Raw genomic sequence first — 23,040 nt, 5'->3', positions numbered from 1 at the left:
TTCCACTTTAAATTGACCGTTCTATCCTTTAGAGTTGCTGCCTGATCAACATGATTTGAAGCCGCTGGCATTGCTATTCGCAAAGCGGATTCTAGGGGGCGCGACTTCTTGAACTGTTGATTATTTCCGTTTTCTTATCATCCGGAACGACGTCAATTGACCTATCTATTATTCAGAGAAAATCAAGACTCGCAGTCAATACAAAATTTATATTCCTCGACACGGCGCCCTAACCCATGATTAACTTGCATGTTGCCAACACGTACAGATATTCCCAGTCCACTGCGATGATAATTCCTGCGGTGTACTAGGCTGTCATCCAAACGAAACACGCATTCAAAAGCAGCCTCGCCGTCTAGTCGGGATATGAAAATTCAGTCCACCTATTGCACTGAAGGCTTAGTATATGGGTTCGTTTGTTTATTATGTCCACACATCCATTCGTGCTAACACAATTTCTATAGCTCAGTTCAGGCATTAATATTCTTAATGCACGGCCAACAGCCTCTTGTTGTGCTTCTCAGTTTCGGTTTTTCTATTATTCGTTTATACTTTTGATATCCTTGCCCTTGAAAAATTTGCTTATTTTCTCTTTCCTCTTATCATGCACTCCATGTTATTCTAATTTGCTTTACTCGCGTACGCCAAAAGGCATCGCATCTCTAGTTTCTCCTCACTTTAATCGTCTAGACTATCTTGATTCCAGTCCGCCAGCTATATGTCTCACGAAGATTCCACACATGATAGATACAAAACGACTTCTCAGTGTCTTTACTGTATAGTCTTGTTGAATTTTACGTTTTCGGAAGCAACTGTCGAAGCTGATGAGTACGTGCAGCAGTACTTAAATGACCAGCTCATTGGTAGTGTCCCTGATTCTCAAGTGGTGGATATCATGGTCAGGTACCTCATCCATCCATTCTTTTTCAACGTCGTGTAAACGACATCTGTTGTCGACGCGAAGTCCTCGTGGGTAAAATGCCAACGCACGTGATGAGAAATCAGCAACGCGCGGTACGCGTTGTTGATCGAAGTAAAGCTGAATCATTTGAAATTGAACAATTGTTTGTTCCTTCTCCCACCCACCACTCGCCTCAGCGTCTCTCCACCCCCCGCTGCGGCTGCGCTCCCCAGCTCTTGGGGACTTGGCACTCGTATAATCGGCCAACGACAGTCTGCTGTCCTCCACCGCCAGGAACGAGGCTTCTTCATTGTATTATTAATAGGGACACGGCGGCACCGCGTCTGCGGAGAAACATGAACATGGATATGACCGCGGTAGCTGCGTACGAGCTTGTGCAGGACGCGCTGAATATCCGGCAGCATCGTACGCGGGCTATTAATGCTATGATCGCCTCTCTACCTTCTGTGCAGAAAGACTCTCAGGGTCTAGTCCTAGAGGAGCCATGCCCGATATGTCTGATGCCATTTGCAAGCATATTCGAGGAGCAAGAAGCGGAGACGGCGAAGGACTCTGAAGGGAAGGATGAAGGAAAGGATGAGGCAGAGTTGGGAGGAGTCACCAAACTCGAGGGTTGTGGGCACATCTTCTGTCGCAGAGAGTGAGTCCTTTGTGCTCGATCTGTCACCAACCTTTCTTCTACTGATCTCGGGCTGGCACGAACCCGCTCACAGTCTAGTAGAATGGATACGTAGTCAGGTACGTCCTTCTCTTTCTATGCTCTGTTCAATCATTATTCACCTACCTTTCTATTCCAGCACGGAAGCTGCCCTACCTGCCGTCATACCTTCCTCGACATCGGACAGCCGATCGAATCAGACGACGAATCCTCCGACGGAGGAGAATACATTCCCAATCCCGACGACTTCGAAGACGACGACGAGGATGCTTACATTGACGTTGACGGCTTCACCGACACCGATGCCGAAACCGATGGCGACTTCCCCGTCCAGCAGATGGACCTCGACTTCGACGAGATGTGGGAAGATGAGTCAGTGAACGATGCTGCAGTCGGTCTTGCCGAAGACATTGGTGTGGAGGACGAAGAGATGGAGGACGCGGAAGAGGAGGAGGACAGAGTCTCCGAGTGGGGACTCACGGATGGCGAATCCTCGTCGATGTCCTCCTCCGAAGGCGAGATTGCTATTGACGGCGATGACGGAGAGGGTAATAACGCCGGTACGTGGGCCCGCCGCCGATCTGCTACTCGGGTGGTGAAATTAATTGTGGTTATTGCCCTGCTACTGCTCAGCGCTGGAAACGGAGGTTAGCGTTTCCGTGCACGAGGACGATGACGCCCTCGAGAACGAGCAAGAGGGAGGGCACATTGCTGTCTCGACAGCAAACGAACAAGAACAACCAAAGTAGAGTTTCTTTATCATGGACATATCTTTCATTTTGTGGATACACCACGGTCACCCTCCAAGCATACAACATGATATTCCGCGGAAAGCTTTCCATATTAACGAGTCCTCAATGGCTCGTTCACTGTATCCTTTTACCAATATTCATATCCTCATACTTCACGCACAACCTTGTAAACAACCTGTATAATTTACTATTGTTATTCTTTTTACCTTGGTTTTATCCTTCTGAGTGCTTTTCAGATGCTATCAAGGACCTCTTGCACCACGACATCCTCCTTCCCTGCTTTCCACACCCCGGTAAACTTGCCGCTCCATCGAGGACCTTTACCCCCACCCTTGACACCCAGCTTCGATTTCAGCCCGTCGCCCGCCGCCTTCACACTCGAATCGGTGGTTCCAAGCACCAAAACAGTCGAAACAGAGCTGGCTGTCTGAGTAGTCGGCGACGAGCTCAGCACGACCACGTACGGTCGGGAAGGTTCGGCAGCGGCGGTCAGGGCGAATGCAATTGAGGACAGGAACCCAAGCGCATTACTCGTATCATCCGTTCGGTGCAGATGGAACTTGAAAGGTGAGCCTTCAGAGGTGCTGATTTTTGTTGCCAGGTCCCGTGCAATGTGTTCTGCAAGCTCCTGCTCGGTGTCCGAGACACGTTTCTCCGCCTTTTTGCGCTCGTCGACGACCTGGCTGACGCGTTCGGGTACGAGGGGAGGGCCGCAGCTCATAATTGCCGCGGTAGATGCGAGAAGGGTGTGCGTGGATGTGAGGTGGGCGATGAGGCGCGGGCCGCAGAGGAAGTACAGACGCGCGGTCGTGGTGGATGAGCGTGCGAGGGCTTCGGTGTGTGGGACAAGGAAGAGCTGGAGGTTGTGAATCGTGGGGAGGTGCGTTCCACAGCATCTGGAAAGCAAGAATGTATACGGTGGTTAATTGTTGGGTAATGGAACAAAGAATGTATGGACCACTCACGGATTTTTGTCGACGCCGTCAATGATCACCACGCGTTTGACTCCCCCCGTGTAGTCCTCTGGAAGTCCTTTACCCACCGCTCGCCCGCTCTCTAACTTTTGTACGGGTTTTGCTTGCTCTTGTGCCACATCAAGCTCCTCGACCTCGACGTGCACCTTACGGCCTTCAAAAACGAGACGATTGGCTTCGGCCTGGATAGATGCGATCTCTTCTTGTGTCATACCCCGCGGGACTTCAACATAGCATGGGCTGGGGTAGCTAGTCAGAGACCACGAGAGTGTCGGTAAGTTCAAGCGCGTCTCCAGTAGGGCCGAAAGGAGGTGCTGTGAGGTGTGCATAGACATCTACAAAAAGCCACATAGTAAATTAGCATTACCTGCGTGGTCGAGTCATCCAGAGAGACATACATGATCATATCGTCTCTCGTACCCATTGTCCCCCAGAGATACGGTAACTTTCGCACCAGGCTGGAATGCAAGCAACCCTGCATCTGCGTCCACTCCGGTAGGGAGCTTCACATAGTGCACCGCATGCCCACCATGTCTCTTCGCCTGCACGACCTCCCAGGCCTTCCCATCAGCAGTCGTCTCGATGATTCCGGTGTCGGTGGGCTGCCCTCCGCCCTCCGGGAATATGACGGTATCGTGCAGGAGAACATGCAGCAGAGGTTCGTTGGGGAGGTCCGGGGCGAGTACGGCTTTCTTGGTCTTTTTCCCTGCTGATGCTTGTGGAGGAGGAGGCTGAGAGACGTATGCCGTGACGACGGTGGTCTCAAGGGTACGCAGGAGTGGGTCACCTGTATACTTTTACTGTTAGTCATGCTGCAAGGATAAAATGACACGTTATCAGTACGTTGGCATGCTAAGAGCCCCACTGGGGTGGATATTTGAGGGTCTGTTGGTACAGATAACGTTGGAGAGATTATACGGAAATAGTCAGATGGTGTAGTTGGAGAGAGCAAGAGAGTTGTCGCAGCCATAACGATGTATAGTCAACCAGATGTAGTTTCTAGATAATCGCAGTGTTCGGGAATAGAGTCGCTGACTGAAAAGATTTCGTGGATGGGAACATGACGGAGTCCGGCAAAGAAGCCAAATTTAATTACTGCGATATCTGATCTCTTCAAGCACACTTGGCCCCACCACGGAATTCAAGTAAGCGTGCGCAGATACAAGCTACCAACCTAAGCATGATATGGGAGATGGATACCCATAAAAAGATTAAAGCTATCACAACCAGATCAGCATTCAAGAGTGACTAGAACAAGTCGGGTTGGCGGCGCTTGACTTGTCCTAGCGGCTAGTTCCCGCCGCGGCACATCATTGCGCGCTAAGCCAGTGTGGAGGCCTGTCTGCATTTTGAACTTCGAAGACATCTGAAAACCTCCTCAGGCCATTCTTTTAATTCGAAACATTCAGACTATATTTTTGGGATATTTCATTAGAAATCTCAAAGATATTATAATGCATGTCAATAAACAGAGCGTCTGTAGTAAAGGCCTTGAGGAATCATTTTGTATCATATAATAAAATGTATGTTCGCGAGATATATAGCTAGCGGACTGGAATCAAGATCGGCTAAGAGGATTGAAATGAGAAAAAACTAGAGATGCAGTGCCTTGTGGCATACGCGAGTAAAGCAAAGTAGAATAACATGCAGTGCATGATAAGAGGAAAAAAATGATAGCAAAAGTAGAAACAAATTAGAGAAAAACCGAAACTGAGAAGCACAAGAAGAGGCCGTTGGCCGTGCATTAAGAATATTAATGCCTAAGTTGAGCTACAGAATTCAGGTCTATGTTAGTACGATGTGTAGACATCATAAACAAACGAACCCATATAAGCCTTCAGTGCAATAGGCGTACTGAATTTTCATATCCCGACTGGACCGCACGGCTGCCCTTGGATGCGTGTTTCGTTTGGATGGGAGCATATTATACGGTAGGAAATATCATCGCAATGGACTGGGACGATCTGTATATGTTATGCATGACGTTGGCAACATGCAAGTTAATCATGGGTTAGGGCGCCGTGTCGAGGAATATAAATTTTGTATTGACTGCGAGTCTTGATTTTCTCTGAATAATAGATAGGTCAATTGACGTCGTTCCGGATGATAAGAAAACGGAAATAATCAACAGTTCAAGAAGTCGCGCCCCCTAGAATCCGCTTTGCGAATAGCAATGCCAGCGGCTTCAAATCATGTTGATCAGGCAGCAACTCTAAAGGATAGAACGGTCAATTTAAAGTGGAACAAAACAATGATGAAAAAATAGTTAACAATGAGGGTATGTTGCGCCTTGCAAGATAACCTCGACCTTGAATGAATTGCATCAAAACAAAGTTTGATGATGAGGAGGGTGAGGACTCACCTCTGATCAACCAATACTCTCTTCGAGCAGTCCACCCATGCTGGGCACCGCCAGTCGTTTAAGCACGTCACAGAAGATTTTCACGTACCTCGCTAGCAGGGACTCCGCGCTGCTAGGCGAGTCTTACTAGTCTTTGTGCCACCTCCGGAAAAAGACAGACCGCAACTTGACGAAGGAGCACCCCATCGGGTGCCGGTCTAAGCGCCTTCGCAAGTAGGCCCGCTCCGACTAGACCCCCCTTTAAGCTAACTCCCATCCGGTGAGCGCCTAAAGAAGAAATCTAGTACCTCGTCCGTCCAGACCTCCTTGAGAACGTTGCGTCCGAGCATGTATCATGGACGTGTGAAGCAACAATTTACCCTTCACTGCCCGGAACAACTGACATCGGAGTACAACGCCTCGCGGCGGAGATCACACGTCTACCTCGCGCTACCTTGTAGTCGTTAGGCCAGACCGCGGATTGATGGGAGTGCATCGACGAAAGGTGGGAGGCCCAAAGTGTCCTGCTCTATGCCAACACCAAGCGGTGTGGTCAGGTATTAGGGTTGAAAGATGGAAGAGGATACCTAGTCACCCGCCGCATGCTGTTTGTGCAGGGCGGGTATCAGATTATGTCGCCATCGTCGTCGCGTGCCTGTAGAAGGGCGGGGTATGTCTATTAGACGCCGAGCGATGTTGAGATGTTAAAAGTAATAGTATGCCGTGAGGAGGTGGTATGTTGACCGCCTTGGTTGAAGGTATATGATGGTGGTAGGAAACCAAGAAGCGATGGGGATTCTGGAGAAAAGAAGGGGGGTTTTATAGAGGAACTGGGTTGTGTGGTGTTTGTTATCTTTTGTTTTCGTTGTTCTATCGCACGTGTTGTGTGCACCTACACACACACCTCGATGTACGAGCTTCTCGAGTGGCACCTCGGCTATTCTGACATTTGGCGGGAAAATCTAGTGATAGATTACATTCGGCGAGGCTGACGATGGGAAATAACAGGAGGAACGAGTGTTTCAGCCGAACGCAAGTTGCAGGGGCTCCTCATATAATTTCCATAACGGGAATCGCAAGGCAAATGACCTTCCTAATCCGGGTATGATAGATCACCGCAGCAGTGACAGCACCGATTGCAAGCAGTGACTCGAGCTTGCATTCACACCGAAGGTTCTGCTTCCAGAGAAAAAGGGATCGATATCGTTCTTGATCTTTTCGTGACTTATCTGCCAATCGATATACGTGTATTATCTTATTTAGTAATCCCTATCGATGTTGAGCTGGACCATCACCTATGATCTATTAACGGGAGAGTGGAAACATGGAGGTAGAATACTATTGCCCAAAGTTCGCAGAAAACCCCGAAACAGGGTTGGTGAGCTCTAACCATTCCATCGAGTCATCCATGAACTGTTGCATCAGACCGTCTGCCTCTGAACACACGTCAGGGAATGTGTAGTCCAGAAAACCAAGGTAAGGATTATCATATGTCAAGGGTAACGGTGTGTCGGAGAGAGGGTATGACGATGGATTTGGAGATAATGGAGTAGTCATCGATGGTAGATCAGCGTTCAATCCCTGATTGAACCAGGAGTGTGGAAGGGTAGGTAAACATTCAGACGACGTGTTCTGCGTGTATTGCTGATACTCCAGTTGATTGGAGACGTGCTCAATATGGTCGTGGAATGGTGAAAGAGTTTCGGATCCGACTGAATGGAATACCTGCGATGTAACATAAGAAACAGGGGATAAAATTTGTACAAGTTTTCACAGACCTCGCCAATGTGGTTCCACGAAGTCGACGACGCCTCCGGTGACACCGAACTTGAGGTAGCACGAGAGACTTTGTATTTGGATGCTTTCTTGTTGGTAGCAGTCGTCGTGTTGGGGGAGTAGACGTAGTCAGGGAACATAGCATAGTGTCGCTCTTTTTCGATAGCGGCATATTGCAAGAAAGGCTTCTTCTCCCCAACCGACATGTGTTTCCATATCTCGCCGGCCTGTTTGCTCAATTCGTTCTGCTTCACATCCTTGGACTCATGCATATTGTTGATGTACCATGAGCGGAAGAAAATAAAAGCATTACGAGGGCGAGGGATGTGTCCTGGTTCGCGACGACGGCTGCTTGGGCGACGAGGAGGGACGGAAAAGGACGCGTCGATACCTGAAGAGGCAAGAGAATATGGGGAAAGTGAAGGTGTCGCGCCCTCGTGACCCGGAAAGTTCAAGGCAGTATCACGATCTATGATATCATGGTCAGAGAAATAATACATCCGAAAATATCATAGGCATACCAGCATAAGTGAACGATAAATCGTCAAAAATTTGTCCAGAGAGAGAGTTGGGTGTACCACCGAAGGAGAAAGACATCTTATCAAGTAAATGTGCCCGAGAATATCAGAAGATTTTCCCAATTTCTCAATACGATGTCTTGTTGCCTATACTCCCCCGCCATTCTGTGCACCTTTTGAGCCCAAACCTCCGCAAAATTTGGGTAACCACAGATGTAGCGTTGAATTTTTGCACCTCGCTATAAGAACAGCGTGTACGCCTCGAGGCATCACTACTCGCTATAATCACATCTGGTAGCCTTTTTTGACCGGGTGAAAATCAGATATCGGTTATCGATGGACACGAGGGGAGGTGTAGGACCCGAGTGAGGGAGGACAAAGAAATGGCCTAGAGCTGAAAGGACGTCGTCATGCCCCACGTGTGAACCGGTGAGGAATAGCTTTAGACTGACCAAATTGGCCTGAGATATTAGAGGTCGACTTCTTTGAGAAGAGAGAAATTTATTCATTTGGCAGACGTGATCAATACGAAGAAGGTACAATTTGAGACATCGAGTCCCGAAAGTTTTGGTTATCAAGAAAATGTAGGGCCTGGTGTAAAATCAACCTGCCGCAATCGTCAATGAGCATCTGCTGAGTGGGTAGATAATTTTTTGAGTGAGAAAGACAAGAGAGCATACAGTTATGGTCATGAAGTAAAGCCAACACCACCGAGCAGAATTGAGAAAATTGATAGGGCAATTGTGTTTTTATCCACCATCGTGACTCGATGTTCCAGGAGCGCCGTTGACGTTCGGAATTATTCGGGAAAAAATGAACAGAGTCGGAAGTGGCACTGTAAATTCCAGTTGTCCAAAATCCTGACCAAAGAAAGTATGTCCGTATAGGACCCGGGAAGCTCCCCTAAGGCCTTGTCCGGGGTTTGGCGGATTTGAGGCCGAAAAAAGGCCAAATCCCTGTCCGTTTTTCGCGGATTTGAGGGCGCCGCAGGCCAACCATTGTCCGGGGCCTGCGGATTTGAGGCCGGGTCCACAGCCTGAGGTGGCCAGCGGCAGTCAGATTTTCTTTTATTTACACAAATTCATTCACATACATCCTTTATCAGTTTATCTAGTTACCAGATGAGGAATTTATGGACGGACATGACTCAGACGACGATGATGCTGATGCATCAACCCCCGTGCCGGACTTCACTTGTATACCACATCCACCACGAAGGAAATACTACCTCCACACTCATGCACGAGTTAGCGACGTTATATACAACCTTGGATCTTGTGCACTTCATGGTGAATATCACTCAAAGAAAACTCTTAGTCCTCAGGGAGCTTTCTTGTGGAGAAAGTTTGCTAGATCAAATATTCAGAAGGCCATTGGTAAAGCCAACGAGTCACTACTCAAAATACGTATTCCTGGTAGGAAGACATTGTAATTAGTACTTATCTCTTTCTCTCAATGTGTATTATGACTGCGAGACGCTGTTTAAAGCAAAATATTGTTAAAAACGACGTGGAGAAATGTGCTGCCCCGCAGGGAGAAAATTTCTTAATTAGGAAGGACCCTGAGGAGGTCTGTCCGGTTTCGCGGATTTGAGGCCCCAAATCTCGCGGATTTGAGGGCCAAATTCGGGGTCGAGGCCGGACAAGGCCTTAGGGGAGCTTCCCGGGTCCTGTCCGTATTGAACCAGCCAGTCGATTCGTTTGTATCAATACCAGGGGCTAGAATCGCTGAGCAGACTTTTTGGATGGATATGAAGCAGACAGCAATGGCAATTAGTTGTCTTGGTGATTTATGAGTTGATAATTGCGCATCCAGCGGGCTGTAGTGTTAAATAAGGTCTGGGCGGAGGATCAGCTTTAGTGGTAAGGACTATTCTCATTGAAACATACCTGGGCGGAGGATCAGCTTTAGTGGTAAGGACTAAAGCTGTTCCTCACCCAGGATCGAGGTATCTACGTAGATTAACCTTAACCCTAGTACATAGTTTGTAATTTTGAATAGTACCGATGAACCGTGACGAGGCTGGCTCTACAGCCCATTATATATTCAACACTCCCACCGGTTGTGGTAGCCAGCCGAGTGTTAAGTGCTGTCCATCGAATCCTTGGACCATTCCCCGATGATTCCCATCATCCGTCTGAATTTTTCTACTGTGTCTCGAGGTAGGGCTTTGGTGAGTATATCCGCGATCATCTCAATAGTTGGGATGTATATAGTTGTAATCTTTCCGTTGTAAACAGCATCGCGTAGCCAAAAATAATGTCGATCGAGGTGCTTGAGCTTTCCCATGTGTTCGGGGTGCTTGCTGACCGATATAGCTGATTTGTTATCCAGCAACAGTTCGGACGGCACTGATTGAGGTGTTCCAATCTCGGCAAGAAAGTTGCGCATCCAACATAAAGACCTTCCGGTTTCGCTTGCGGCAACAAACTCTGATTCTGTAGTTGACATTGCAACTATTGATTGGACTTTGCTGCTCCAGTCCACGGCGCCTCCAGCTAGAATAATCACGGATCCTGATGTTGATTTCCCACTGTCCAGGTTTCCGCCATGGTCTGCGTCTGAGTATGTGCGGAAAAGTTGTGGTCCAGGAAGAGCTTTTTCGGCTGAATATTCAATACGATAGTCAAGTGTTCCTCGAATATAACGAAGTAAATGTTTGACTGCTGCCCAGTGCTTTAATCCCGGGTTTGAATTGAAGCGACACAGTACTCCCACCGTGTATGCTATGTCTGGCCGTGTGCACAAGGCAAGATATAGCAGTGCACCCGTCGCTTGAATATATGGTATTTTTGCCATAGCCTCCTTTTCTTCAACAGTTGTTGCGCCGTCAGATTTGAGTAGCTTTTGGTTAGGATCCATTGGTGTAGTGACTGGATTGCAGTCAAGCATTCCAAATCGTGCCAATACATCCACTTTATACGCACATTGATCAAGTGTGAGCCATCGCTGTTTCCGATCTCGTATGATACGAACACCAAGAAGGCCTACTGTTGGGCCAAGATGTCGAAGTTTAAAGTGAGTTCGTAGCTGATTTATCACGTTTAGTATGGCATCGTGGTCTGTTGATGCGATAGTCATGTCGTCAACGTGTACTGGGATAATTACTCGCACGTTTTCCCGTAGATATATGTAGACGCATGGATCGGAGACGACACGCACAAATCCAATTGATATGAAGACTTCATTGAGACGTTTGTGCCACAGATAGGCGCCCTGTTTGAGTCCGTACATTCCTTTATTGAGGCGTCCAACGATTGGACCGTCTCCAGGCTGTTTAACCGTGCCTGATGGGAGGGTGCGGTCTGCACCTTCTGGAAGACGAAGGTACAGTTCTGCATCTGCATTGCTATTGAGAAATGCTGCTGTGACGTCTACTGATTCGAGATGCATATCTTCAATCGCTGCAATTGCTAGGATTGCACGCACGGCTGGCCATCGAGCTGTTGGCGCAAATGTCTCATCAAAGTCTACGCCAGGGCGTTGGCTATATCCTTGTGCAACGACTCGCGCTTTGAAGCGGTCAATTGCTCCATCGGGCAGGTGTTTGACTTTAAATAGCCAACGAGAGCCTATGGATTTCGCGCCTGCGGGCAAATAGACTGGCGTCCAAGTCCCATTGTTTTTATGGTTGTTCATCTCCTCTGCCATAGCTTTGTACCATTCGGCTGCATGTTCGCTGTTTACTGCCTCTTGGTATGTGCGTGGATTTGTATCATGTGCGCCGACTTTCAGAGCCGCATGTTGACTGAGGTTGACGGCGAGTATTCCGTATCCTCCAAAATCAATGCCATTTTCGACAAATGCTCGTCCAGCCATCATGAGTGCCTCGTTTGACGCAAGATTCAGATTGAAGTCTACCAGTCGATCACCATTTTTGTCTTCGGGGCCAACATCAATATCCCACAATGGCTCTTTGGGGTCTTCTGTCGGATTGGATGGACTTTGCGATTGGACTGGAGTATCTAGCTGCTGTCTTGTCTGCAGTCGCTTTTGGGCATTTAACTCGGCACGTAGTTGCTCATTATGTTTTTGACGTTGGACAGTATTATAGTACTCTTGATTGATACTTCCAGCTGGTTGCTTATCACGTTGAGATCGTCGCATTGGTTGCGGTTCTGGGATTTGATTCTCTGCAATTTCACGAGGTGGAGATTCATGGTGCCTTGAAGGATTAGGAATTACTGCATCAATGTTTGGCTTAACAGGATCAAGTTGTACTCCCACCGCTTCAGGCACAAGTGCTGGAACTGGTGGAAATGAATTGTCGTTGTCCGAGTCATAGGGAGCAATGTCAGTGTTGTCAACGTCTGGAAAATCAGTAGGGAGAGGCAGCGGGTCAATTGGACTGTTCTTTGGGTTGGATAGTCCAGGAAAGACATTTTCATCGAAGATAACATCCCTAGATATAATGGTCTCCTTTGTCAACGGATTATATATCATCCATCCGATGTGATTTGTTGGGTAACCAACGAATATCCCTTTTACTGTATGACCTTGAAGGCTTTTTCGCTTGTCTCGTCCAACCAGAACATAAGCACGGCATCCGTAAACTCGAAGGTGACCGATTTTAGGCTTACGGCCTTTGAAGAGCTCATACGGAGTGACATCATTTGGAAGTGCAGAAGTGGGTGCTCGGTTATGCACATGTCGATAGACATTCAAAGCATAGTTCCAGAAGCTTTCGGGAAGATTTGCTTCGGCGTTCATAGCAGTGATAGATTCTGAAATTGTGCGTATAGTTCGTTCTGCCACACCGTTTGACTGGGGAGTTGCACGAGTTGTAAACTCCACTCGAATGCCTTCATTTTTGCAGAAGTTGAGCAGATCATTTGATGTAAACTCGCCGCCTTCGTCGTTGTGGAAGCACCGAATTTTTTTCCCAGTCTGTTTTTCAACCAGTGCTTTGAATTCCTTGAAAGCTGCGAATAGATCACTCTTCTTTGCCAGCTCGTATGCCTCCATATAGCGAGACGCATCATCGACAAACACTGCGAAATAAAGATATTTGTTCATACTTCGGACCGGCATGGGGCCTTTTAAATCGCTGAATATGCGATCTAGCAAGCCCGTCGCACGCTCAGTGTTTTGCTGAAATGGGTGACGATGTTGTTTTCCACTAATGCACGCCTCACATATGTCGGGCATTGGCAAATCAGATCCCAGATTTAAGTCAGACGCAAGCTCCTTCTTTATGATCTGTTCGACTCGGTCCTTTCCAAGATGACACATGCGTCGATGAATCAATGTTCGATCGACAATGGTTGCCTGCGCAGCATGAGAAAATTTGGCGGCACCAGGGCTTGACGTGACTACATGCCCATTTAAATATGCAGTTTTTGTAGTGTCGATCGATGCAGTAAAGATAAGAGTTTTTCGTCGGACAAATGCAAGTTGATGTTTTGATATGTGCACTTTGAAATCATGCTCGGCCGTGAGGGTGAGGACGGATAACAGATTATTTGCAAGGGAAGGTACATGAAGAACACCAGTAATAATTACAGGACGCATCCGAGCTCTAGAGCGAGTTGTTGGTTGAAACTTTACTGATCCCATCCCAACTGAGTACACTGTTTGACCATTTGCAACACGAATGGGCACACGCCACGGTTTGTAGTCAGATAGGAACCAGTGTCGATGTGGTGTCATATGCGCAGTGGCGCCAGTGTCTGCATTCCATGAATAATCAGTGGATTGCTGTCGTCTGGAGCTATCAGATAAACAAACTGCAGATTTGCCGTGAACCTGTGGACCGTCACATCCTTCTTCTATCGCATTGGAATCAGTGGCGGATGAAGCTTGAGTCTTTCCCGATGCTGCTGATGATGCATTTGCTGAGCCAGCACCTCGTCCTCTTCCACGATTTCCACTACGTTTACCACGGTATCCGCTGGCGGATGACGAGTTGGAGTTGTCGGTGTCCTTTCCGATCGCTCTTACTTTTGCGTATTTTGGACAGGCTGTCATTATGTGATCTCCGTCGCAAATGTAGCATTTGATTTGTCTTGCTGCCGCAGCTGCTATAGCATCAAGATGGTCCTTTGCGCTTTGCCGCTGTGTCTCTTCGATCCTGAATGCCTCGAGGACTGATTCCTTATCAAGCTTGGAGAGAAGGAGTACCGAAGAAATAAAGGAGGAGTATTCTTCCCGTGGAAGTGCGCATATCATAGCCATTATGACGAGTTCGTCATCTAGCATGTTAATGTCATAACCAGTGGTTGGTCGCAAGGAACGGACTTTCTGCATTGCGCCTTGAACTCGAGTGCACATTTCTGTCAGACTCTCGTCGTCCTTAAGACGAATCGAAAGTAGATCGTTGAGCGAATTAAATCGGGAATTTGGGGCAGATTTACTGTGGATTTCCTTCAATCTGTCCCACATTTCCTTTGGTTTCGTACGGATCTCATCGACGTGAATCTTGTTCCCATCATCAAGCCACATATAAATCTCTCCCGCTGCCTTGTAGCACCGATTGACGTAGCTGTTGTATGTCGATATTTGCTCAGCAGTGGGCATTGTGGTGGTTGAACCAGCCGCCGTTGTTGTTGTTTGTGGCTCTGGCTTGGGGATCGCAAATTCCGTGCCCTCTACAATTCCAATCACTCCCAAAGACATCAATCGAGCAAACATTGATTTCTCCCAATCATTGTATTTGATTACTCCGAGTTTTGAGAGCGGCAACCGCGAAACTGAGGCGTCCTCTGACGTCGACATAAATGGGTGTGGGAATGATGGTGTCAAAGTTTGCTGCTATGATCGTGAAAGATCGACAGGGTCGAGCGTCGCCTATATATACTCTAGCTCAACAAGATATTGGAGCGAGTGTAATATGGTAGAAAAATGGAGAGGATTCGACTGGATTCGAGACTCGAGAGCGGCTGCAACACGGGTGTGGAGCGCTGTTAAATGTAGTATAGCTTTAATTTGTGAAGCCGGGGCCCATAACCTGTTAAATAAGGTCTGGGCGGAGGATCAGCTTTAGTGGTAAGGACTATTCTCATTGAAACATACCTGGGCGGAGGATCAGCTTTAGTGGTAAGGACTAAAGCTGTTCCTCACCCAGGATCGAGGTATCTACGTAGATTAACCTTAACCCTAGTACATAGTTTGTAATTTTGAATAGTACCGATGAACCGTGACGAGGCTGGCTCTACAGCCCATTATATATTCAACATGTAGGAGCGTTTCAAGCATGTTATACCCAGGAAGTTTTCGAAACTTGTGGATCGCTAGTAGTTTGCAAGTAGTTGGACCGCGGCTGGGTACAAGATAAGGCACTATCCATTGTAGAACCATGTTCCGAGCCTTCCTGCAGACCTCGACGGAAATGTTTGGCAGTCAAAGTGCAAGTAATGTTCAATCCAAAGTTCACATTCAACGTTCACGTTGCAGACTTGATCAACGCGTCGCCTTTTTCTCATCACGTGCCCGAAGTATATGCTGTGAGGATTGTGTATAGGCGCGTCAGGGCGCGTCTTCGAATTCGCGCACTGAGCACAAGATTATTACTCTGAACGAGATATAATAAGAGTGTCAAATATTTTATGTCATACTATACAATAAGCCGTTCAATAAATCCCAAAAACCCGTGCCAGAATGGTAGATTGAAAATGACTACATCAATTAAATGCGGACCCGTTCTGACCGTAATATCCACCAGAAAATTCCAAAAAGGTCGCAGCAAGTACTTCATCTATGCAACGTTGCATCATGTCTTCGCAATTATAGGTCTCCTCTGAGAATGGATGCTCCAACAAGGCCAGATAGTCGGTGCTAGGATAAGGGTTTTCGCATGTCAAAGAGGACGGCCCCGAATAACGAGAATATGCCGAAGGATCGGAAGCCGGAATATCCAATGACATGCTATTTGAACTTTGATTGAACATATCGAAGGTGTTTGGAAGAGTCGGCATATACGATGGCATGAAGTCGTGAGCGTTTTGTTGGTACGCGAATTGGCTCGGAACGGAATCAAGATGAGCATGGAATGGAGAAGGCGGTCCTTGTTCAAAGGAGAAACCCTATCGAGAATATAAGTAACAGCGTTTAACTAACATATAAACATACAAACATACCTCTCCAGAGTGATACCACGACGCTGATGTTACTTTTGAAGGATCGGATGTCGTACGAGAAGCGATATCATCGTATGCACTTGGTGACCTTCTCTTCCCCTTGGTCTTCTGCGAGCCAGTTGGATTGCCACCAGATTTCGTGCTGGGTGAGTAGACATAGTCAGGGTACGTGTTATAGTGGTGCTCCTTCTCGGCAGCGGCCAGTTGCATGAACGGTCTCTTCGCCTCTTCCGACATACTGTTCCATGCTTTCCCGGCTTGTTTGCTTAATTCGTTCTGCTGCACGTCCTTGGAGTCACGGTTATTGTTGATGTACCATGAACGGAAGAAGATGAAAGCGTTGCGAGGGCGAGGGATATGTTTTGGATCGGGATGACGCGTGCTAGTACGGCGAGGGGGAACATAAAAAGACGCGTCGGTACCAGATGGAGAAGGGGCGAGGTAATGTGATGAAGCTGGAGGTGTCGCGCTCTCGTGACCGAGAAAGTTCAAGCCAGAATCACGGTCTGTGATATCATGGTCAGAAAAAATAAAAGGTCCGAAAATATCAAGTAGGCGTACCAGCATAGGTGAACGATAAATCGTCAAAAAATTGTCCAGAAAGAGAGTTGGGTATATCACCGAAGGAGAAAGCCATTTTATCAAGTAGAGATGCTCGAGAATATCAGAAGATTTTCTGAATCGCTCAATACAATGTATTGTTGCCTATACTCCCCCGCCATTTTGTGCACCTTTTGAGCCCAAACCTCCGCAAAATTTGGGTAACCACAGATGTAGCGTTGAATTTTTGCACCTCGCTATAAGAACAGCGTGTACGCCTCGAGGCATCACTACTCGCTATAATCACATCTGGTAGCCTTTTTTGACCGGGTGAAAATCAGATACCGGTTATCGATGGACACGAGGAGAGGCGTTGGGACCGCGTTAAACACGTCAAAGACAGACAAAGAAATGGCCCAGACCATTGCACGTGCTGGTCGAGAAGATTAGAATGACGATGTAAACTTTGAATTCATTGAGGTTGCATAGTTGAGGTGTAAGACAAGACTGGAACGGTACATTTGTCGTGGCAACATGAACAACATAGGTGATGAATAGGAGCCTCCAAGACCCATAGATCATCCAAAGTCGCCAGTGCGTTGTGGCGAACGTAGCAATAGAGGTTAAAGACTAGGTTATTCCTTGACGAGATCATCTGCGACACGTCCTGTGGATTGCAGATGTCAGAAGCACTGGCACACCAAGAAAATCGAGCAGCATTTGTACAGCGCGCCTATTAAGCACAAAACCTCGAACCAAATGCTCTTGAACGCAGTAGACCCTGATAATATGGTTGACGCGCCGTTGTCGTCTTTAGACAGTTGTCTGTGTCAGAGGCAGCCTGTTCATGTAAATGACGGTCATGGGTCGACAGCATACATCGTCAAATTTAAAGCTCCAACGCGAAAATGAATGAAGTTGGAGAGCCCCATTAACGTGTGTAGAGTAATAAAATGTCCGTAGGATTGAACTTGAAAGTGTTGGATTGGGGAAAGAGAGGCAGCCATAGGCCGCGGGCGGCGCGACTCGTTGGCACCTGTTTGGTCGCACCGCCGGGGCAATCAAAATACGGCTGCTTTTGGTCCTTCAACCACGTCGCCGACAATGGCCCAAAACGAATCGTCCACACCGGCCAAGGACACTCCTTTCTTCTCGAACATACTACAGCCTGGGTCCTCCCTGCATCCTACCTTTCTTCTTTTCGTTGACGGCGCTTTCTCTGTGTTGCTGGTCGTATTCCTGATCCTCATTTTTCTAACGTCCGGTAACCCCCACATCTTCGCTCTCATTGCTATCGAGCTCTGTCTCTGGGCCAGTGTTAAATGGTGAGTATTTGGCGTTTTGATATACAATGCTACTAGGACACTAAATAGATGTCTACAGGTTTGTAAATGAGCTGAAGAAAGTTCCGGTGGTGGAGAAAGATGCGAAGGAAGATGAAAAGGAAGATACTGCGAAAGAAACAGAGTCGAAGAAAACAATATGAAGGACATGGTCAAGACGAAGTGAATGTACAGCATTACCGCCTCGAGCGGTCGCTCTCCTCGTACCAACGTTTCATTCGCTTCGCACTTTCTTGCGCCAGATAGAAGACTTGGGACGTGTTCAGCAAATTGCTTGAAGTTTGTGGCCTGAGTCGACTTACGCTCTCTCTCCGTTGTATCAAGCCCTTCTCTGAAGGCCTGTGCCGAATTTCCTGACGACCCAGACCCTGCCTGTCCAAGTGCCGCGAAATGTTGGGCTTGGTCGATGACTTCGACAAGACGATCTCGGAAAGCCTGCGCAACATGTCAGAAGATGGAAGGATGTGCGGATTGAGTGGTTTACTTTGGATAGCATGTCGGACATCTCGTTGGCTTGCTCTTCGCTAAGGCTAGATGGGGAGGGATGTTACCGGTAGTTTCTGATGTCAGAGAATAACTCACATATCCATGATCGTTTTCCCGAAGCCGTACCACAGACCACCTGCGCCGACGAGGTTGGATAGGCGCACACTGCAAGCTTCCGCTTTCAATGCGTTTCGTACTCTGGAATTAAAAGGGGCTGGGATATTGAAGTCAGCCCAGTCTCTGTGAAAAGGATGAGTATATGTTTTTGAACGAATGGTGCAATGTACGTACGAGTAGATAATGGTGTATGCCAGCCATATTGGGATCTGCATCTTGCTTGACACTGCGATCTACTGCATATGAGTATTCAGCATCTTGCACGCGGAGATGTGTTCATACATCGCGTTCTGTCCCGCCTCCAAGGTGGCCCATATTTGGGATTTCCTGTTTAAACGTACATTGTATTTTCTAGACGTAATTAAGTGATCAGTGGTCAGTGGCAAGCCTATCTCGACAGAAACGACGAATATACCTGGTTCTCGGCAAGGATGGCCTCTATCGAGAAATAATCAAAGTCCATCGGGGTGAGTGTCAGAAATTGGGATGGAGGTGACTGTGACCTGACGCGTGAGTGTAGTGTCGCGAGTTTCTTACGTCAGCGAATATGTCACCACGGCAGTGGACTCACGGCTCTGGCTTAACCTCGCTCGCCATGTTCCAAGCTCGTATCCCCTCCCTGGCCGCAAGACTGCCATCAGTGCTGAGCAGGTCCACTCAGCTGTCCAGCAGAACGCTTGCTCGCCCACATTGCTTCCGAACTATCTCAACAACCCGACCGACGCGAGCATCGGAAGCACCGAAACCACAGGTTGACGAAGCCCTGATTAAGGCCCTGCAAGAAACCGAGGCATATAAAAAACTGTCGAAAAGTCAAAGTGCCATTGAAGCTATCAAAAAGTTTATGAATGTTCTTCAGAAGTCAGGTAAGTCACTCGTTGCGCTCAAGTCTGTGCTCCAAGTGATGACTTATATTTCTACTAGGCGTTGATACCACGTCGGGGAAAAGGCCTTCCATGCTCCAGATGTCTAAGCTAATGTTGAACTCTGAATTCCGTGACGCTTCCAAAAACATGATTGAAGAGTTCCAAAAGGCAGGCCTCGATCCAACCGACAAAGTGTGTTAAATTCCATCTCTGCTTCGAATTATTGTGAACGGTGTCTGAATTTCTAGGCCATGATTGACGAGCTTACAAACCTGATGAAAATGGGGAAATTCTGAGGTTCCGTACTCCTAGCTAGGTAGTAATTTTTGGTGTGGATAGAGAGAGTATGTATTTGCCTTAGATAATCACGAAATTGAAATGTGATCTATTCGAGGATTTGCAAATCTCTTGATCGCTTTCCATAATGACCGATTCTCATTCACCGCCTTCTGCTTCTACGCCTCCAGGACAACCTTTGCCGCAGGTTCCTTTCTACTCCATTGAGTATCCTGGCTACATTGGCCCCCAGTCTACACCCATAGCCATTCGCAATCTCGGAGGACAAACAAGGATTGATCATGCCTTCAAGCGGACCGCTCAAAAATCACAGGCGCTCTTGGAACTATCTCTGAGACCAGAAACGCCATTCGCACACTCTATACCTGGTGATGTTGTCGCCACCAACAACCTTCTGCTTAAAGTCAGGAGACGAAAGCGGAAACAACCCTCCGCGTCTGGCTCGGATGCTACCAGCAACGGCCTTGTGGGTGAATACACCGCCGAAGTTGTTGGCATTGTTGCAAAGACTGTTCGTTTTCGAAGTGATTTCTGTCTCATGCATATGCGGAAGACTATGCGCTTATAGATCAAATCTAGGCATGGTGGACTACCAGTATTTCCCTGACCCAGACGACCCGATATCGACTCTACGAATGGCGATGAATAAAATGGATGGTATGCTCTTTTTATGCACGCCCCAAACTACACTGCTTATACCCCATCCCAGTGGACTATCTGAGCTCGTACACCATTCCTCCAGAAAACCACGACGCGTCTGCAGCTCCTGTTGCTTTGACTTCGTCCTCAAGCAGGCCCCAAATGGATGTCGATATCAACATGAATCTCGATCCCCAGTTGCTCGAAATTTCCGGCATGGCTGAACCACAGCCGCAACAGAGCAACCCGCCAATAACAAACCAAAGCAACCTACGGTTATTCCCTCCTCCCCTGTTCAGTCGTCAAACGATTCCTCAGGGATACAAGTTTGTAGTTCTGTGTCCTTTAATAGCATAGGACTGAATGGAGAATGTACTACAGCTTCAAAGCCAACACTGCGTCAATGGTCTCGACGACGGTCGACGAAGAGACGGGAGAAGAAAAGAAGCGAATGATAAATCGAATGCGCTGGAAAGGATATGGCCCTGCCTCAATCATGTTTTCGGAGGCGCAGGTATGGAAATGACAATTTATGAAAGGTTTTGATTTTTAATTATATGCGCACCAGGTCCCCAAATGTCCTCCCAAAGCTGTAGAGGAAGGTAGAGACCAAGTCAATGAAAATATCTTGAAAAGATTGGAAGCGGTATGTCAAATGACGTGATTTACTGTTGCTTATATCAATTGATTGCCCCAACAAGCTCTTTGAGGAACGGCCGGTTTGGACGCGAATGTCCTTGTTCAATCAATTTTCTGCAGCGGAAGCGAGGGATATCCTTAAGTGCGTCTAGTTTTCATTCACCACTTTGCCAAAGAATGGTTCTAATTTATGATAATGAAGTTCAAAAATACTACTGCCTCTGTGTTGCTATGTGTTTCAAGATGGACCATGGCGCGACACGCTTGTTAGGTTCTCATATGACCCAAGGAAAGATCCTAGCTCAAGATTGTAAGCATTCACTTCACCTTGGGAAAAGTTTCGCTATTCACTATATGTAGCTTTCAACGCCTGTATTTCCGCAATGCAAACCATCCAATATCTCGACCATCTGTTACTACTCGAAGGCACGAGCGGATGACCCTCAGTGAACAAACAAGAGCCCAAGAAACAGATGCCGAACGAAGGTGCGCCTTAGAAACCTTTCGCACCAGTGATATTTTATGAATTGAGACCTGCAGAACCTCTCATATCTTCGATGGTCAGACACTGACAAAAGAAACCGCCGCGTTCCAACTCTGCGACATCGTCGATCCAATGCTGAAGGAGATGATAGAAGACCCCGAAGCTTTGCGTGACACCTGCGATGTTCGTCTATTACCACCCTGTCTTATTATCGGGCTAACAGACGTATTAGGAGCGAGACGGTTGGTATACAACACATGCCTTCGAGCAGATTAAAACTGTTCTCCGACACAAATTCTTTTCACTCCTCGAAGGGCATGTTGTCTCGGACGCGGAATGCCGTAAACATCTTGCGACAAGTGACGGGTCTTTGAAGGCGTCAATGGCGAACAGGAGCTCCAAATTGAGGGCCGGAAAGCACAATATGGCTAAAGGAGCGCTTCGACCGGAAGATGCTGCTGTACGTGTCCCATCTGTTTCTGCCTTTTAATTTCCTTTCACTAAACAAAACGGTCAGGCCATGCGTCTTCGGGCAACACTGGATCGCAGCATGAAGTCTTTACAGGGTCAACGCTGATTTCATCATATTCATGCCTTAATTTATACTTCGAATATACATGTCATGTTTATCCCCGATATGCTCGAATAGCATTGACTCCACCACAACCGACGACGACGAGCTAAGACTGTGGGGTTGGCATGAAGGTGCTACGCGGGAAGGTGGTCGATGCGCAGTAATCATAGAACGGAGAGCGCGAAATCATGAAGCAGCAGCTTGCTTGGCTTCCAGGCGGGCCTTGTACTGCAAGAAACTAGTTAGAAATCATCGGTCAGATTGAATATTCTGCTGAAAACGTACTGAGCCGATGGCAGCGTATTTGGCATTGCGACGGAACTAATATCGAGATTTCGATGAGCATGAACTGCAGCTAGCCTTTGAACTCAACGGACCTTGGCGTCAACCTGAGAAATACAAAAAGTTGGTTCAGTTCAAGTGGTAAGCAGGATGGATCATCGACGAAAACGTACACCCTTCATGGACCTCGACCGAGTCGAAGCGGGCTTGCGAATGCCGTTTTTGTGGGCTTTCTTGTTCTGGTTGTGATTTGTGTGACTAGAAAGATGTACATTAAAAGCATGTTCCGGATAAGATGTTGGAGAAATGGATACTTTTTTGATTTGGCCATAGTGTCGTCGTCGTCTTCGGTGGTGAGCTCGATTCCACTTGTTACACGGATTTGGATGATTTGGCACAGCCACTGTGGACGATGGTACTATACAGTTCCTTTCCCACGATAGGAATGCCGAAGGTCGAGTAATAGTAATCTCGGCTCCAGATCTTCGGGAGCGGTCAGCGGAGAATGAAATCGGAGTCAAAATTTCTGAGAAAAACCCAGATAATTAGTAGTCCTTAATCTCGGCTCCAGATGTTCGGGAGAGCTCCGGCGGAGAATGAAAGCGGAGTCAAAAATTCTGACGAAAACCGTTGCAAATCGCTCTCCATAACATCTGGTGCAATTGCATCAGTAAAGATGCGGACAGCCCCTGTTGTCACATCAGTCACACTCTCACTCCCTTTTCATCGCTCAATCAATGCTCCTCATACTCCCCGT

At 47.5% G+C, this 23,040-nt stretch overlaps 8 protein-coding genes across 8 annotated transcripts; 3 read left to right on the top strand and 5 right to left on the bottom strand.

Annotated features, from left to right (window-relative positions):
• Nucleotides 1–1,263: 1,263 nt before the first annotated feature.
• On the top strand, nucleotides 1,264–2,329 carry JR316_0005147 (uncharacterized protein; the record flags this gene model as incomplete). Its single annotated transcript, XM_047890911.1, has 4 exons — nucleotides 1,264–1,562; nucleotides 1,636–1,660; nucleotides 1,720–2,140; nucleotides 2,214–2,329. 4 exons carry the CDS (start codon nucleotides 1,264–1,266, stop codon nucleotides 2,327–2,329), a joined length of 861 nt encoding a protein of 286 aa, XP_047750672.1.
• A 235-nt stretch (nucleotides 2,330–2,564) lies between these two features.
• Nucleotides 2,565–4,276, bottom strand: JR316_0005146 (Alanyl-tRNA editing protein Aarsd1; the record flags this gene model as incomplete). Its single annotated transcript, XM_047890910.1, has 4 exons — nucleotides 2,565–3,228; nucleotides 3,298–3,641; nucleotides 3,705–4,093; nucleotides 4,150–4,276. 4 exons carry the CDS (start codon nucleotides 4,274–4,276, stop codon nucleotides 2,565–2,567), a joined length of 1,524 nt encoding a protein of 507 aa, XP_047750671.1.
• Nucleotides 4,277–6,985: 2,709 nt separating this feature from the next.
• On the bottom strand, nucleotides 6,986–8,020 carry JR316_0005145 (Transcription factor SOX-4; the record flags this gene model as incomplete). The annotated part of the gene is made up of 3 exons (XM_047890909.1): nucleotides 6,986–7,372; nucleotides 7,426–7,892; nucleotides 7,945–8,020. 3 exons carry the CDS (start codon nucleotides 8,018–8,020, stop codon nucleotides 6,986–6,988), a joined length of 930 nt encoding a protein of 309 aa, XP_047750670.1.
• A 7,540-nt stretch (nucleotides 8,021–15,560) lies between these two features.
• JR316_0005144 (Transcription factor sem-2) lies at nucleotides 15,561–16,653 on the bottom strand (the record flags this gene model as incomplete). The annotated part of the gene is made up of 3 exons (XM_047890908.1): nucleotides 15,561–15,962; nucleotides 16,017–16,522; nucleotides 16,578–16,653. The coding sequence occupies 3 exons, from the start codon at nucleotides 16,651–16,653 to the stop codon at nucleotides 15,561–15,563; spliced, it is 984 nt and encodes a 327-aa protein (XP_047750669.1).
• Nucleotides 16,654–17,660: 1,007 nt separating this feature from the next.
• JR316_0005143 (V-type ATPase assembly factor PKR1) lies at nucleotides 17,661–18,042 on the top strand (the record flags this gene model as incomplete). Its single annotated transcript, XM_047890907.1, has 2 exons — nucleotides 17,661–17,881; nucleotides 17,940–18,042. The coding sequence occupies 2 exons, from the start codon at nucleotides 17,661–17,663 to the stop codon at nucleotides 18,040–18,042; spliced, it is 324 nt and encodes a 107-aa protein (XP_047750668.1).
• A 33-nt stretch (nucleotides 18,043–18,075) lies between these two features.
• On the bottom strand, nucleotides 18,076–18,965 carry JR316_0005142 (DNA replication complex GINS protein PSF3; the record flags this gene model as incomplete). Its single annotated transcript, XM_047890906.1, has 7 exons — nucleotides 18,076–18,149; nucleotides 18,202–18,334; nucleotides 18,384–18,429; nucleotides 18,482–18,625; nucleotides 18,677–18,735; nucleotides 18,785–18,853; nucleotides 18,918–18,965. 7 exons carry the CDS (start codon nucleotides 18,963–18,965, stop codon nucleotides 18,076–18,078), a joined length of 573 nt encoding a protein of 190 aa, XP_047750667.1.
• Nucleotides 18,966–19,097: 132 nt separating this feature from the next.
• Nucleotides 19,098–19,664, top strand: JR316_0005141 (uncharacterized protein; the record flags this gene model as incomplete). Its single annotated transcript, XM_047890905.1, has 3 exons — nucleotides 19,098–19,368; nucleotides 19,427–19,560; nucleotides 19,617–19,664. 3 exons carry the CDS (start codon nucleotides 19,098–19,100, stop codon nucleotides 19,662–19,664), a joined length of 453 nt encoding a protein of 150 aa, XP_047750666.1.
• Nucleotides 19,665–22,187: 2,523 nt separating this feature from the next.
• On the bottom strand, nucleotides 22,188–22,614 carry JR316_0005140 (60S ribosomal protein L29; the record flags this gene model as incomplete). Its single annotated transcript, XM_047890904.1, has 5 exons — nucleotides 22,188–22,229; nucleotides 22,287–22,322; nucleotides 22,379–22,390; nucleotides 22,457–22,541; nucleotides 22,598–22,614. 5 exons carry the CDS (start codon nucleotides 22,612–22,614, stop codon nucleotides 22,188–22,190), a joined length of 192 nt encoding a protein of 63 aa, XP_047750665.1.
• Between the last annotated feature and the right edge of the window lie 426 nt (nucleotides 22,615–23,040).

Source organism: Psilocybe cubensis, chromosome 4, assembly GCF_017499595.1.
Source record: "Psilocybe cubensis strain MGC-MH-2018 chromosome 4, whole genome shotgun sequence".
NCBI classification, from domain to species: Eukaryota; Fungi; Basidiomycota; class Agaricomycetes; order Agaricales; family Agrocybaceae; genus Psilocybe; species Psilocybe cubensis.
Note: the sequence above shows the minus strand (reverse complement) of the source record. Positions and strands in the feature narration are given on the sequence as shown.